The following is a 14965-nucleotide window of genomic DNA, read 5'->3' as shown; positions in this document are numbered from 1 at the left end:
AGGTCGCGAGTTCGATCCCCGACTACGGCGGCCGCGTTTCGACGGGGGCGAACTGCGAAGAACACCCGTGTGCCTATATAGGTGCACGTTAAGGAACCTTTTATTCACTTCTCTACCTCCATCCCTCGTGAGCTACTGTTGAGGTGTCCTGCCCCTGAGAGACCGTTACGGGGCTCACTTTTCTCTTCTTTTCTTTAAAATCACTCCCCCCCCCCCCCCAGGTGGTCGAAATGAAATCCATGGCTCCTCACTACACGGTGTGCCTCACAATTACACCGTGGATTTGGCCCCGTGAAGGCAATTATCATGATTATTTTAACACACGTTGAGGGAGCCAGCAATTATGTTATTCACAGATCAGTAAACTGTGCAATGAACAGAGCAGATGCTACATTAGAGAATATGTTTAAAAGCTTATATGCGATTTCGTCTATATATATTTGCGCATATTTCCACGGTGCAGAAATAAGTGAACTTAGTTTTCACCTTCGTATTCGAACAAGTTTTTTTTTCGTGTTTTGAAGATACTTTCACGAATGAAGAAAGTACATATAAACAACGCTTTTTTTCGAGATCCTTCGCAAAATATCGCAGCGCTGTTTGTTTTTTATGGGGAGAGGGGGTGGGTATGATTATTTTCTCGTTAGCTCGGCGGCATCTGGAAACTACGCTGCGCGGTGTAGTGTAGACATTCTGGGATTAGCCTCACGGTCGATCGCGTGCTAGTTGATACCGGTGGCAAAATTGAGAGCACGGTTGGCAGTGACGTACGTGGCGTCAAAAGAGCGACACCGACGTAGTTGTGGGGCGGCTGTAACCGCCTCTAACTATAGTTGAACTTGACGGTGTAATGTATACACTCCAGACTTCGTCGCTGAACGAAACACATTTTTAATGCGCTGCCATTATGAGAGAAACTGTCGCAAGGGGGCGTATGCAAGCTTTAAGAAAATTACCGGATTAACTCGCATAATATCAGCGCTGCTGGGTAATGTTGGTCGTTGTTGGCAAGCAACTTTCTCCTATCGCGAGCACGTATTCTGCCTAACATGCGAGCCGACATAGATAAGGCACGCGGCTACATTGGTCTAAACCTGCCGGCTCCACAGAGTCAAAACTTTGGAGAGCTAGGATGCAAGGGAAACTATTTTTTTTTTCTATCTGGGCCTCAAAGGTCGCATGCAGTGATAGACGGAGGGTTTAGCGATCTTACGCGAATTCGCTTGTCGTTTAACTGATCTGAGAGTAGCAGCGGGAGAATGGCTAGGATGCCGTACTAGCTGCGCACATTAAGGAAAGCACAGATAATCAATCCGTAAATGACGGATTAATTTGGCATAGACGGATAAACTTTTTGTGGGTTACCCAATCTTAAGACCAGCCTTTGGCAGTTTACAAAAAGCGTCGCTCATGTCTGCAGTGTGCTACACTGAAAGAAAGAAAAAATGCAGAGGATAATTTAGGCTGCTCAGGTATTGGGACTGATAGGGTATTGACTAAGCTTTCCCAAGGTGGAGAGCTTAGCTACTGTATATCCCTTCTCCTTCCTCCACTAATCAACAGATTTTGCGGGAAGTTGGACATTTGATAGTGCGGCATTCCCACCGTCAATGCATTAGTATTGAGTCACGAATGGACGAAGTGGCAAAACACTTAGTTTATGACTCATCGGTAGTAAAAAAAGAAAAACAAGCGAGACAATCGTAAACTGCGAATTACCGACCGCCCCACGCGGCTTTATTAGTAAACAACAGCACAAGGACGGTGCGCAGCGTCGCATGCGACCCCGTACAGTTATTTCCTCCTGCCGTGTAACGTGCACCAGACAGGCGTTCTGAAAGTGACCTTCGAAAAGAATGCTCTTTCTCTCATGCACGACTTATGCGTAAATGGAAATATTCCGGTATGTCTCGGCGTTTACGAAATTGTCGGGTCGAGGTTGCTCCTTGAATGAGTCCGCGGTCGTTGCAGGCTTTTGATGAATGCTATTGGGAGGGAGCCGAAATCTGACAAGTTGTTTTGTTTTCTTAAAGACCTTTTTCTTATACATTTCTACCAGTACACGGGTGCTGTCTTGTAAAGTTGAGATAGGCGCGTTTGCAGTTTGATTAAACAGCGCGTTAGTGGGCAAAAGAAAAACGTTGGGGTCGGATAAACTCGACCTTACAAAAAGGTACCCATTCTGTCCGCATCTTTCAACAACACCGCCGAAACGGTACAAAACCTCCGTGGTGATCCGTATGGTGGCTAAGATGCTCGGCTGCTGACCCACGACACGAAGATTATATAAGGGTTAGGTTCCGGCATTTTCGATGGAAGCGATGAATGCTGGAGCCTTCCACAATGGCGTGCCTCATATCATTGTTTTGGCACGTAAAACCTCAGCATTTATTATTTTGCATTATATTTTTCTTTTCTAGACAGGGATGAGGGAGCGGGGAAGGGTCCTCCCAGCGAGTCGTTGGGGCAGGGAGCTGTGGACGTTACGGGTATTGTCTTGGGTATGCTTGTTCTTTAGAACGGGGAGAGAGCAGGCGCGATCACTTCGCTCAGAGGGGAGGGGGGTGGGAGGGGTCTTCCATTATTCCAGTGGACGTGTGACTATACTTATGCACATGTCAACGCGCATACTGCGAAAGCAAGCCTCAGAACTGCGGAAGTATTACGTTGCAGCACGGAATGCGCACAACTAAGAGTCAGAAAGTATATGTGAAGTCATACTTCGATAAACGATATCGCAAATGCTATCTCATGACGATAAGCATCTGAGACGCACTAACGACTGAATAAACCGCCTGTATGCGCGTACCCGCATATAAACTCAATAGCCTGGAAAACACGACAAAAAAAGAGAAATCGCCCACCCAAAAGCTGCTTAAATTGTCGAATATCGGGTGGGCGTACTTGTAGGAGTGTGCCAAAACGCACGTTCAAAATCCACCCACCTTGTTGATGTCGAGCAGGACGAGTTTGGCGCCGAGCTGCGCGCAACGCAGGGCGATCTCGCGTCCCAGCCCGTGTCCCGCTCCGGTGACGAGCACGCGCTTGTCGCGCAGCGACTTGCGGCTCGCGGGAACCACAAGTCGAAGCATGTACACAAGCACCGACAACACGCAGCGCCCCACGACGCCCAGCAGCTCGAGCAGGAGCAAGAAGTACGGAGCCACCTCCATGGCGGTACGCTCGCTTCCCTTCAGCCGGTTCCGACGACGGCGTTGTTTTCAAAGTGCGCGGCGCTCTCGTGGTGACGGAGGAGGCGCCACGGTGAGCAATCGCAGGCCAAGTCCGAGGCACGGCTACGAGGGAGCGACGGCAGCTTCTGTTTTGACAAAAGGCGTGGAGCACCACGTGGGTTTCACAAAGTCCGCGGTCGGAAACGAGGCTGCCGCCGCGCGGGAAGGATACGCCGAAGTGCCGCGGCGGCTAGACTGGACTCGCGGGGCCTTTTCCGAAGGTCGGTCAGGGACGCCGAGGCGATCTTGTCGTTCGAGGGTCGCTCCGTCCCACGAAGGCGTCGACAACGCGAGCGTAGAGCAGGCGGGGAATTTTGCAGCTGCTCCGTTCGGCGGTCGAGCACGCACTGTCTCACGACACCTCGAGGCCCCTCGCCGTGTGCGGCCTCGGCTGGGCCCCTCGCCGCGCCGGCGTCGACGCCGCCTCGACCGCCGCCTGCTGCCCCGCCAGCTGTTCAAAGCCGACGCACGGCGCGACGCCCCGCGGCACGCCGTCGAAGCGTCGAGTTCGGGAAATTTGAGGGCCCCCTCTTGGGGCCGCGTCGCCGTGGTTGTTGTCCGGCCGAATTTTGGTTGTTCGCTTACGCTTGGAAATAGGGGGCGGGTCACTCAAATTCATTTTGTCATCGTCGTCGTCTTTGCCTAAAAGTACTTAGATGATTCGTATCCTTTCTAAAAGTATTCAGAATTTGTTGGGAATTGCTGGATCAATTACTTATGTGCGCATTCTACTATTTATCAATTCTAAATATACTGGAGTTTCTGTAATGGAGACTTAAAAAAATGATACATTTTAATGGCCACACCATAAAAATGCGTTTTATGAATTTCGTTTAATAATAATACCACATGGTTTTCGACCTGGTAGAATTACGTCGCTCACACGCCGATGTGAGTATCTTGCAGAATTCTACATCAGATAAATATTTTCTTACGACTTAAATTCGTTATATCAGGTAATTTTAGCATATCCGAGTAACATACTGCAAAAATTACCTACGACTTGGTCAATCACCTGCATTGGGTGTGAACCATGAGATGAGGCACTGTCGCCACTGTGCGCGTTCTGTGGTGCACTAGAAACAATAGATTATTTCTTTTTGACCTGCAACTGGTTTACTACAGTACGAGGATCCATTTTAGAAATAAATTTACGTGGTACTGGTACGTATTTATTTGTACATGTCATTTTAGCTTTTGGAGCCTTCGTTTCTGGGTTCTGCAATTCGAAGGTATGCCCGGCTGTCAAGGACTATATTAATGAAACTAATTGGTTGACTATCTAATCAATATTGTTATCCAACGTGTCTAAAACATCATATACATATAAAAATGGGGGTATTGCACTAACTTAAGGCAGACATTTTTTTTCTAAATAAACATAAATATATGCATTAGATCAAGCGCCATAAATTTTTAGGTAATCTGTAATCCTTCCGTTATATACCCTCAATTATTGTAAGTCTTCATACTATTTTATCAAACCACTCAATTCTTGGTCAATCCCCCACAGTGGGTATGCGCCACTGTCAATTGGAGATGAAGAACAATAAATAAGAAGTGCAAGCTGCTGCTACAGTGTCTAGAAATATACTGGCAGTATATTTTTAGACACTGTACTGCTACTTTAATAAGAGACGACATCGTCGTTGGCGCGGCGCGTGGATTCGCCTTGCTAATCTTGAATTTGGTGACGGTGAACTGCTCGCTTCCATCTTTAGGAATTATTGATGAAATCAAGGGGATTTTCGTGCCAAGATTAGGATGTGAAAATTAGGAACGCCACAGTGGGGGGGACTCCGGGATGTTCACCGAAAACGAAGGAACCAAGCGCTTTCACAGTTCACTCCCATCGAGATGTGGGAATCGGAAATATTACATTCGTAAACATTGACTACAGATGACTGACCTCGTCCTGGATGCTTTATGTTGGAGTTCAAAAAACTACTTCCTTTATTGAACAAAAAATTATTACATCGTGCTAGACATACCGGTGCTGAACCCTGGCGAACGATAATTTACCATTTTGTATATAGATTTTTCTGGGGTTGACATTGAGTTTTTCACCCAGCCGCTCATTTATTCATTTTTTTCACGTGTGTGCGTCACTGTATGAGGCCCTCTCGCCATGTATAAGGCTCTCGCATCTGCAAACATTTCCCACTTCCCTCACGCAAAGTTGTGGTGGTGCTGATAGAGCTGGTGTCATGCAATCACGCTAATCAAGGCTGATGATATACTTTCTTAAGCAATAGTGAATCCACAATAATTCATCGGCTTTAACGTCCCGAAACCACGATATGATTAAGAGAGGTACCGTACTGGAGAGTGTCTGGAAATTTCGACCACTTGAGGTTTTTTAACGTGCACCAAAATCGAAGCCCAGGGGCCTCGAGTATTTTCACCTCCATGAAAGATGCAGCCGCCGCAGCCAGGATTTGATCCCACGACCTGTGGGTTGACAGTCGAGCTAAGCAACAGTGAAAGTCAAGGCAACATTAATTTTACAGACAACCATACGTCCCTGTTGAAAGTATTGCTATTTGAGTCTTCTGAGTCCGCCGGTACACCTTCGCCGCGGCCATGTAAAATGCAGTGCCCCCCTCTGTCACCACGTAATGCGCAGTAGACGTTGCAATATGGGCTGCATTCATATTGAGTGGCGTCGATATTCCCTGAAAACGAAGAAAAAGCCGGACGCGGCTTTGCATCTGTTTGAATTACCTATAATTTTGAAAAAAAAAAGAAAATGAAATGCATGTCTTAAATACAGAGTGCCCCACCGCGGTGATCTAGTGGCTAAGGTACTCGGCTGCTGACCCGCAGATCGCGGGATCGAATCTCGGCTGCGGCGGCTGCATTTCCAATGGAGGCGGAAATGCTGTAGGCCCGTGTGCTCATATTTGCGTGCACGTTAAAGAACCACAGGTGGTCGAAATTTCCGGAGCCGTCCACTATGGCGTCTCTCATAATTATATGGTGGTTTTGGGACGCTAAACCCCACATATCAATTAAATCCGGAGTAAATATGTATTGAAATCGCGTTGATACTCAGGAGAATATGAAAGTGTAACGTATCATTCGAAAATTCTATTATCTGAAGCAAGATCCAAGACTTACACGGACATGCCTTCTTGGTTGCAAACATAACGGTAGAATCTTCTTCTCGCTTTATAATTGACACATCTCAACGTAAGAGATTGCGGGAATAAGCATCACACCATGCTACACCAATCAGTTTTTTTTATTTATTCAGCAAAGTTTTTCATACCGCCCCTTCGAATCAGCGATGTGGATCGCTACATGTGCTATGCCCGAGTAGGCATTTTCGCGCGCCCCGATGCAGCCATCTACGCAGCCGCATTAGGTGTACTGCGCTCAATACCATTACTGGTAGCGGTGTTGTCTAAGCTACATTCCTGTGACATCTCGACATTTAAGCGTAGGCTACGGAGGCGCTGCTCCCGTTAATTTGTGTTGCTCTTTGAGTAATGGTACAGCAGCTTGATGCTGATTTTGGTTTTGCCCGCTCGCGTCGTTAACTCGCTTGGAAAATTATATACACGAAAATGCGAATGGGAGAAACATTTCGACGGTTCAGTGTAGATGTTAGTGTCGTATTACGAATATGTTTCTCTCAGTGAACTAAACAGCGCGTTTGCGGCTGCACACTGACTAACTACGTCATGGACGCCATGTTTACATTGGAAAACGGGCAGCTGAACATCTGATGCTGTCTCCAAAATGCGAAAAGTAATGCATTCCTGCAAAATTAACAGTAACCATACTTTACTTATGACTTCCCGCAACTTTTTGAGTCTCATAACATAAAAAAAACGGTAAGCTGTCACCTTGTATAGTAAAGCACGTCAGTAAAATTGACTGTGTATAGTAAAACACAGTGAAGTAATAACTAGTTAATGCAGTAAATGAACGCGTCTGCGATCACATTATCCAATTTCTATATATCGAAAACGCAATTGTATAGGCTGCGTGACAATACAACGTGCTTACGAGACGTTAGACGTGAAAAGCAACAAAAACGTATTACCCCAACAAAAGTATATAAGAAAAATCTATGAACGAGAATCTACTGTAAATGGTTCGACAATGGTTCCCATTCCTGTTTCTGCCTTTTCCAACAAAGCAGGGATCACCGCACGGCATACGATTGGTTTTGCATTTACACAACTATTACGGATTGCCACAATGCTTCACTTAAGAATTTATTTATTTATTTATTTATTTATTTATTTATTTATTTATTTATTTATTTATTTATTTATTTTGAGTGCTCGTAGACGAAGACTACTACACGCAGGAGTGGAGATAACGAATGCACTAATACGTTCATGTATACATACCAAAAAAGAACTATATGCTGCATTTAACCAATATCTGTCTATTGCTATAACTACCACAGCACTTACATAAAAACATAACTATGCGCTACACCATTTACCTGCGACGAACTATACTGATACATACTGCGCACAGCATAAAACAACCGATTTATAACTCTATAGCAGCTGTCCCTCAACGGCCAATTTGTAGGTGTACGGTGCTCAGCTGCAGACCTGAAGGTCACGGGTTCGACCCTCGCTGCGGCGGTCACACTTTGGTGGAGGCGACTGGTGAAGGCTCGTGTACTTTGCGGTCGGGAAGACTCACAGTGTGTGTTAAAGACAGCTGATGGCAGCAATTCCCGGAGCCCTCCACTACGCCATGCAGCATCGTTTTAGGACTTAAAACCATTCTTCTTCTTCTTCTTCTTCTTCTTCTTCTTCTTCTTCTTCTTCTTCTTCTTCTTCTTCTTCTTCTTCTTCTTCTTCTTCTTCTTCTTATTATTATTATTATTATTATTATTATTATTATTATTATTATTATTATTATTATTGACCCTAGCGGCTTCACATTCTTATTTCGAATGCATGAAAAAGGCAACTCGTGATGAATGTTTCCATCGAGATGCGCTTCCTTTAAGGTTCGGAGGCTTTAACTTAGCTCCCTGCTGCTATTCCTCTGCACAGCAGCATGTATCTATGTAATTCCGTGCTCGAGAGCGTAGCGTTGAAATGTGTGAATCATGCCTATAGAGCGCAGAAGCCTGCGGTCACATGCCTTCGACTGAACGGCTGTTGTTTTTTGAGTGTGTTTTTTTTCCTCCTGTGACTCAAACCGAGCAATAGCTTCCCGAAATATTGACGCCTCTTTCACGACAAGCGTCTCGAGGCGAGGCGTATACTTCACGCTTGCTGTTGGTTAGAGAATGACGAATTTGTCAGCTTGGCGGCCGTCTGCGCACTTGCCGGTGGTTTGGTGCAGCGGTGCTCTATTATGCATTGCCGTCTTACGCATTGTCCGTAACTCACGCACACACAAAATTACCCTTTCATTCCAGATGTGCCCACCTTTGCACGTGATTCACTTTTGAAAGCCAGCACTTTTTTATGACTATGTAGCCAGTTCTCGAAATATTTAAAAAAAAACGTTGGCAGCCGATCCTCGAAGTAAATGTTTATGAAGAAAAAAAGATTGGTGCTAAGGTCCATATATTGTCAACGTTAGGAATGCACGCACGCAAGGACGGACGAATGGACGCACGGACAGTCAAACGGACAGAGTATGGTCTATTTTTAAACAATATGCTCTCTGTGAACGCTCTATGTACGGTATATATAACACCTGAGTTTCGATATACGACAGAGACATACTACGACGGTGACAATGGACATCGCTTGTGGCGAAGGAGCTTCGGTGTTCTGAATTTGTTTTGCGACGTATATGACTATAACATAAATAACTCAAAAATTTTCTTCAAAAAACACGTGACACTCTTTTGGGGACCTCCCAGGCCTCTTCAAAAAAGAGTTAACCTATCTTTTTAGAGTGATAGAGTGAGTTATATGTGTGAGAGTCATATATGTACCAAAATAACAAAAAGAGTCGGACACCTTTTATTATTAATACTTTTTTCGTAGCAAGACTGATAGATGGGGTTACATTTTTGACCACTGACACGAATGCGCCGATACGAAACTAGCTTACTTTCGTGTGACAACTGCATGCGTCTACTGCAGTATATCGTGCTGGATACGGGGGGTTGCGCCGCATAGTTCGAGGTCGTAGGTTCGATTCACACCATGGCATGCTGCATTTGTGTGAAAATGAAAGGCAAGAACACTCGGGGTAGTTAAACAATGTGCCGTTAGGAAACGTCCCGAATCAATCAATCTCTCGTACTTATGAATTGCGCTATATTGTTTCTTTTGACCGAGTTGTCTTCGTTGTAATTTTGTACGACACGCCAGTTTACCTTGCCTTTTGTCCAATTTGAATTTGGTGTGTGTGTCTGCGTGCGTGGTTATGTGCGCGCGCACGCATAGTAGTGAATTAGTGCTAAATACACAGTGCTATAATACGCATGAGTAAATTAATTCATTATACCTATGTGGTCTGTACATAACTTTCAGAAGCAATTCGTCTTTACATCCTCAGTTTCGCAGGATGACCGTCATTTGTTTTGAAACTCATCTGTTCTATTGTCAACAGCAAAGTCAGTTCCCATATACAGTATACTGTGTCCTGTCACTGTCAAGCGCACGCCTAAAGAAAAAAGAAAAGGTAACTAAACTGCAGTCGTAACGACGTTTCTGGAACCGAGTGACTCATCAGCTACTGAAAGGCATCATCGCGTGCCGAGTGCCACAGTGACCTCGAAAAGATTCCATTCCCCCATGTTCGTTCGAGCGATAGACAGAGTCACGCGATGGCAGACACCGGGACGAGAGTTTCGTGGAATACCTGTATGTATGTACACAGCATCAGTGGTGCCCTTCGCGGCAGTGGGAACGATGGCACGCCGACACGTATCGGTTTGACATTTTCGAAAGCATCGTTAAATAGGCGGATTTCCCGAGATAAGCACGTGGCTGGCACGGAACGTCTGTGTTCCGGGCTTAAAAGGGCTTAAACGGGCGAAAAAGAATGAAAAAAAACAATACGTAGGCCCTTCGAGACATCGATCATGCCTAGATGCAGCTGAACTAATCGCTTGTTCATAGGTTCCTTTAGTTGACTATTTATATAAAAAGAAAGAATCTTTCACTTACAGGGATGATGCAACCTAGTGTTAGAATGTTGGTATATGTGCACCTTACCGACTATATATATACCCGTCTTTGTCTCTTTCATTGCGATAGCAATTATATGAACACTCTCGGCTGGATTTTGTCGCTGTCGTCGACGTCACTCATTGTTTATGTATCCGTATCTATATAAATGAATATGCAAGAAATAGAAATAATGCAGAAAAAGCTGTGAGCTTTCTTTCTTTCTTTCTTTCTTTCTTTCTTTCTTTCTTTCTTTCTTTCTTTCTTTCTTTCTTTCTTTCTTTCTTTCTTTCTTTCTTTCTTTCTTTGTTTCTTTCTATCTTTCTTTCTTTCTTTCTTTCTTCCTTTCTTTCTTTCGGTCATTCTTTTTTCTGTTTTTACTTATTTCTTTCTCTTTATTTCTCTCTTTCTTGAGCTTTTCTTTCTATTCTAGTTTCTCTCTGTCTTCATTTCTTTTTCTCTTCATTTCTTTCTTCCTTTCTTTATTCTTTTTTTTTTCGTCGTCAAGAATGCATGAGACCTTCTTCATCTACGTTAGCAGCGCAACACTTCAAATCGCGTACCAGCAACAGTGATGGTCATGCCTTCATGTCCAGGCAACAATGAAATGTGGCAACGTGAAACTACAGGAGACATCGATGAAAGATCAGAACTGATCGTTTACAAGGCCACGATCGAGAGAGCTCCAATAATAGGAAAACAGTCCATACAAATGCGCCTGGGTCTGGCGAACCTTCAAGGGCTGTATTTCGGTGTGCTTCACCGGATTTTTCGCTTACGCTGCCGCCACCGAGGTCTATGAGCCGTAACAAGAATCGCTGGAATACTTATAAGACGCATTATCTACCGCCTCCTTCTGCACAACGTTGTACTGCTGAAATTCTGAGCAGCTAAGCAGGGTGAGTTCATGGGTATTCATCGTTACTGGAGAGCACGCACTAACTACGGGCACAAAGACAGAAAAAAACGCGACACAATCTCTCGAGCGCCTGTTTCTTCTCTGTTTGTCCTCCTATAGTTAAAGCGCACTCCCCAGCAACCGCTGCATACGCGTCAGCCCATTGACGGACATTCTTTTGTTTTCTTTCTCTTCTCTTTGCTCTCTCTCTCTCATCTTTATACCTCCCTTCCCGTTCCCACAGCGTAGGGTAGCAAACTGGGCATGCGCCTGGTTAACCTCCTTGCCTTCTCTTTTGTTGTTCCTGTCCTTCCTTCCCTTCAGTAACGATCAAATCCGGAGGCTTCACGTGCCCGAAACTGCAATATGATTGTGGGGCAGGCCTTAAAGTGGGGCAACACGGAACGATTACCCGCTCCTCGGGTTTCAAAGCATAAAATAAAATTGATTTCGCGTTTCGCCCCCATCGAAATGTGGTTGCCCTGGCCTGGATCAAACCCGTGGCCATGGGCCATTGGTCAAACCGGCATTCGTTTTCACTCCGAACAAGCTGGACGAGCAGGTTCGGTTAAGTTAATCTTGTCTACTTAGGAGGGATGTTTGGAGCCATCAGAGGTTACGTCATCGTGCTCGCTAGAAGGTGTGCCTTTTAATCCATACTAATCTTCTCTGCAGTCCCACTCAATTCTCGAAAGCCTGATCACATGAAAAGCTGTCTTGCCTCTTCAAGTGCAATACAGAAGTAGTGTGGAACATCAGCGAGGAAGGAATGCTTCTGGAGATTTATTTTCCACGCTTACACGTTATAAAACGAAATTTCAGCTCGAAAAGCTGCTTACGTGGACTTTACGTGCACAACGTAAGCTGCGTACGTGCACAGTACGTAAGCTATACATGAACGTCCAATTGAAATGTACGAGTGCCATAAGAGGGGAAAAAAAGAAACAAATAGAAAAAACACAGTCTGCTCATCTCTAACATTCTCTGGTTTCTACAAACTCGGGTTTTCACTGGACATCCTCTCGACATTTCTTACATAACATTTTAATATTCCAAAGCTTCTTACACGACTGTTTTGCCGTGCACATAAGCCCCTCGATACGCCATTGAAGGGCTGTTGAAGTTGTCATGCACCTACTGCCACGCGTGTATCTACGATCGATGTGCAATAAACCACGACCTCTGGGGTACGCTGTTTGTCTATCTGTCACATGCATCCTCTTACTTACGCGATGTAAACGGGGCGTTTTTTCTTCACTCTTTCATTTTTTCCAGCATCTCAGCCGTATCATCTTGGGATTCCTCGCGCTTCTCCGCGTGCGCTTTTTTCAGAGTATAGCACCCAGGACCGGTTTTAGGTGCTTAGTCGTTTTATTTTCATTAAAAGTGTTTCTCACTCCATGAAATTTCATTGAGGAACCCATTATCGCAGACTTTTCTCCGACATATGCAAGTGGCTGATTACAAGTGACCTTGCAAGTGACTGACGAATGTCAAATACTTGTCACATGTGGTGCTGAGTGGCATCGCCTGAATGATCAACTGGTGTGTGCAGCAATATCTTGACGCTGAAATGCGAACATTCGAGGGGCTCCCCGAAATGGCGAACATGATGAGTGTGTGTAAATCTCTCTAGTGATTTAGTGGCGGGTCTAGACAGAAGGGGATGGTAAAAGCGAGCGTCCCCCCCCCCCCAAGTCTGTGTCGGCTCCCTCTTTTTCACTTGTCGTCCACCTACTGTGATTGATTAGCACAAATTAATGGTATTTATGATGTTAAGGGGTTCTTGCGGTGATGATATTGTAACTACTAAAAAGAAGACTGTCAGGACAGTGCCCTCTCCCCCCCCCCCCCTAAAATGAGTGACTGTATCCGCCCCTGCAGTCATCTCGGCTTGCTGTAAGAATAACTCTCGTCACCTGACTAACGCCTAAAAACAGCCTAGAAGGAACTATATTTGTCTTTAAAATAGTTCACTTCCATTGTCTCATGCCTGGGTAATTGCGAGATTTTCCAGGTGCATTTCGAACCTGCCAAGGTGGAATCTTGGTTTCGCCTAATCAAATACAGATTCAATGGAACAAAAAAAGAGAGGAAGAAGGCGATTCTTGCTCTGAGTCACTCAAGACTTGAAACAACGAATCAGGACAATTGTGACGTCTAATCTGGTCGTTTCTGAATCGTGGATTTGCAGCTACGTGATTCTACCTTGTTTATTGGCGTGCAGCTGTGGTGTTTACGAACGGAATAATCCGGATGTTGTTGTTTTTTATTTTTACTGTATCCCCTGTGCGCAGTCGGATTTAACGAATTTGTCATGACACATACCGGCTTATGATTACGATATATTCGGTACACACCAAAGTCTTTGCGGCTGGCCTAACAGGATAGCTGGATTTCCTATACCTGTTCATTTTCCGAACAGTAACAGAACGCCTCTTTAAACAATTCACCTGACTCGTATATCTCTGACACCAGAGTCAGGATTAGTTATAATCGCTATCCCGTAGGCATACGGGTATTAGCTTCTATTGGCACTACGTCACCGGGCTAAGCGTGGCTGAACGCGGCTGAGTGTGGCTAAAGCATGTGCTATAGTTCTTGCTCCACTGCAGATTGTTAAAAAGTCCACAAGGCGTGGTGACAGCGACAAGAATTCTCGTCAGCACAGTATAGCAGAAGGAAGACCACGACGACCCAAACCAATAGCGGCGGTGAAGGACAGCGTGCAATACGCGTATAGACTCTGGACCAGAAAAAAAAAAGAAAGCCGCAATTGCCGGCAAGAACAGACAGTAAAGACAACGTTATGCTATTATAGTGTTCTGTCCACAACCTCGCAATCTGCCCTTTCTTTCTCACGTGGGCAACAATATGAACTGCAGTGATTTGCTCCTCGTGATACGTTAATGCAGTCTCTCTTTTTCCGTCTCGCGTTTTATTCCTCACCGCGTGCACGAGAAGCAGTCATGCGGTGAAGCCCAAGCTACAGACGTGGCGGAAGCTCTACGTATAAAAGGCTCAGTGGTATCCCAGTTCCGCGAGCGCAGACGAGCAAAGTGGCTCGGCGTTAGCAGTTTTTACTGACACCGAGTAGTTTTCCTTGCTACCGTGTGTAGTCTTTATCATTCGCATTAAGGCATATGCTCTGCCATCTCGGCTTACTCTTGGGTACAGGCTACCCGCCATGAGGCGTACGCGAGTGCAGCCGTCTCGTATACGTACTGCACGCTATCGCACCGCTGTTGATGAGACAACAGATTACGTCTGCCGGGTGCCCAACGAATGCAGCAGCCGGAGGCGAACCTTTTCCTCTTACAATCTCAGACAGAGAGAGAAATTGGTCTGCCAATCGGAGCTCTCGTGCCTGCGGCACTGGTGATGTTACCACTACTTACACGTTAATAACGTTGGTGTATAGACTTCGGAGCCGCTGGATACTGGCCAGCTGTCGTACGCATTTGTCGATTTCTTGCATATCTTATATGCAGAGTTTGATTGCGCCACCCTGAGTGAGTGAGTCTTTCTCCTATTCATCTTCTAAACAGTGTTCACTGTTCCACGTTCCACGTGGGTATAACGTTGAGTTTACTGCGAATAACTTTCGTTATAACGTTGCTCGCCATATAAAACATTTTAAAAGTTATTAGCCCTTGTGTTAACATTACGGCACCCGTGTGAGCCAACCATTTATAATTTCCGTTTGCGTGCGCGTCGAACAA

The 14965-nt window shown here is 45.3% G+C and overlaps 2 protein-coding genes across 2 annotated transcripts in view; one reads left to right on the top strand and one right to left on the bottom strand.

The window, feature by feature from the left end:
- The window catches only part of LOC119174728 (17-beta-hydroxysteroid dehydrogenase 13), a 141478-nt gene extending 137914 nt beyond the window's left edge, over positions 1–3564 (bottom strand). The window contains exon 1 of the mRNA XM_075895192.1: positions 2946–3564. Coding sequence (XP_075751307.1) covers positions 2946–3173 — 228 coding nt within the window. The 5' untranslated portion in view covers positions 3174–3564. The remainder of the gene's footprint in view (positions 1–2945) is intronic.
- LOC142817725 (uncharacterized) overlaps positions 1–14965 on the top strand; it is a 461268-nt gene that overhangs the window by 253642 nt on the left and 192661 nt on the right. The window lies entirely within an intron of this gene.

This window comes from Rhipicephalus microplus, chromosome 5 (genome assembly GCF_043290135.1).
Source record: "Rhipicephalus microplus isolate Deutch F79 chromosome 5, USDA_Rmic, whole genome shotgun sequence".
Lineage (NCBI taxonomy): Eukaryota > Metazoa > Arthropoda > Arachnida > Ixodida > Ixodidae > Rhipicephalus > Rhipicephalus microplus.
Note: the sequence above shows the minus strand (reverse complement) of the source record. Positions and strands in the feature narration are given on the sequence as shown.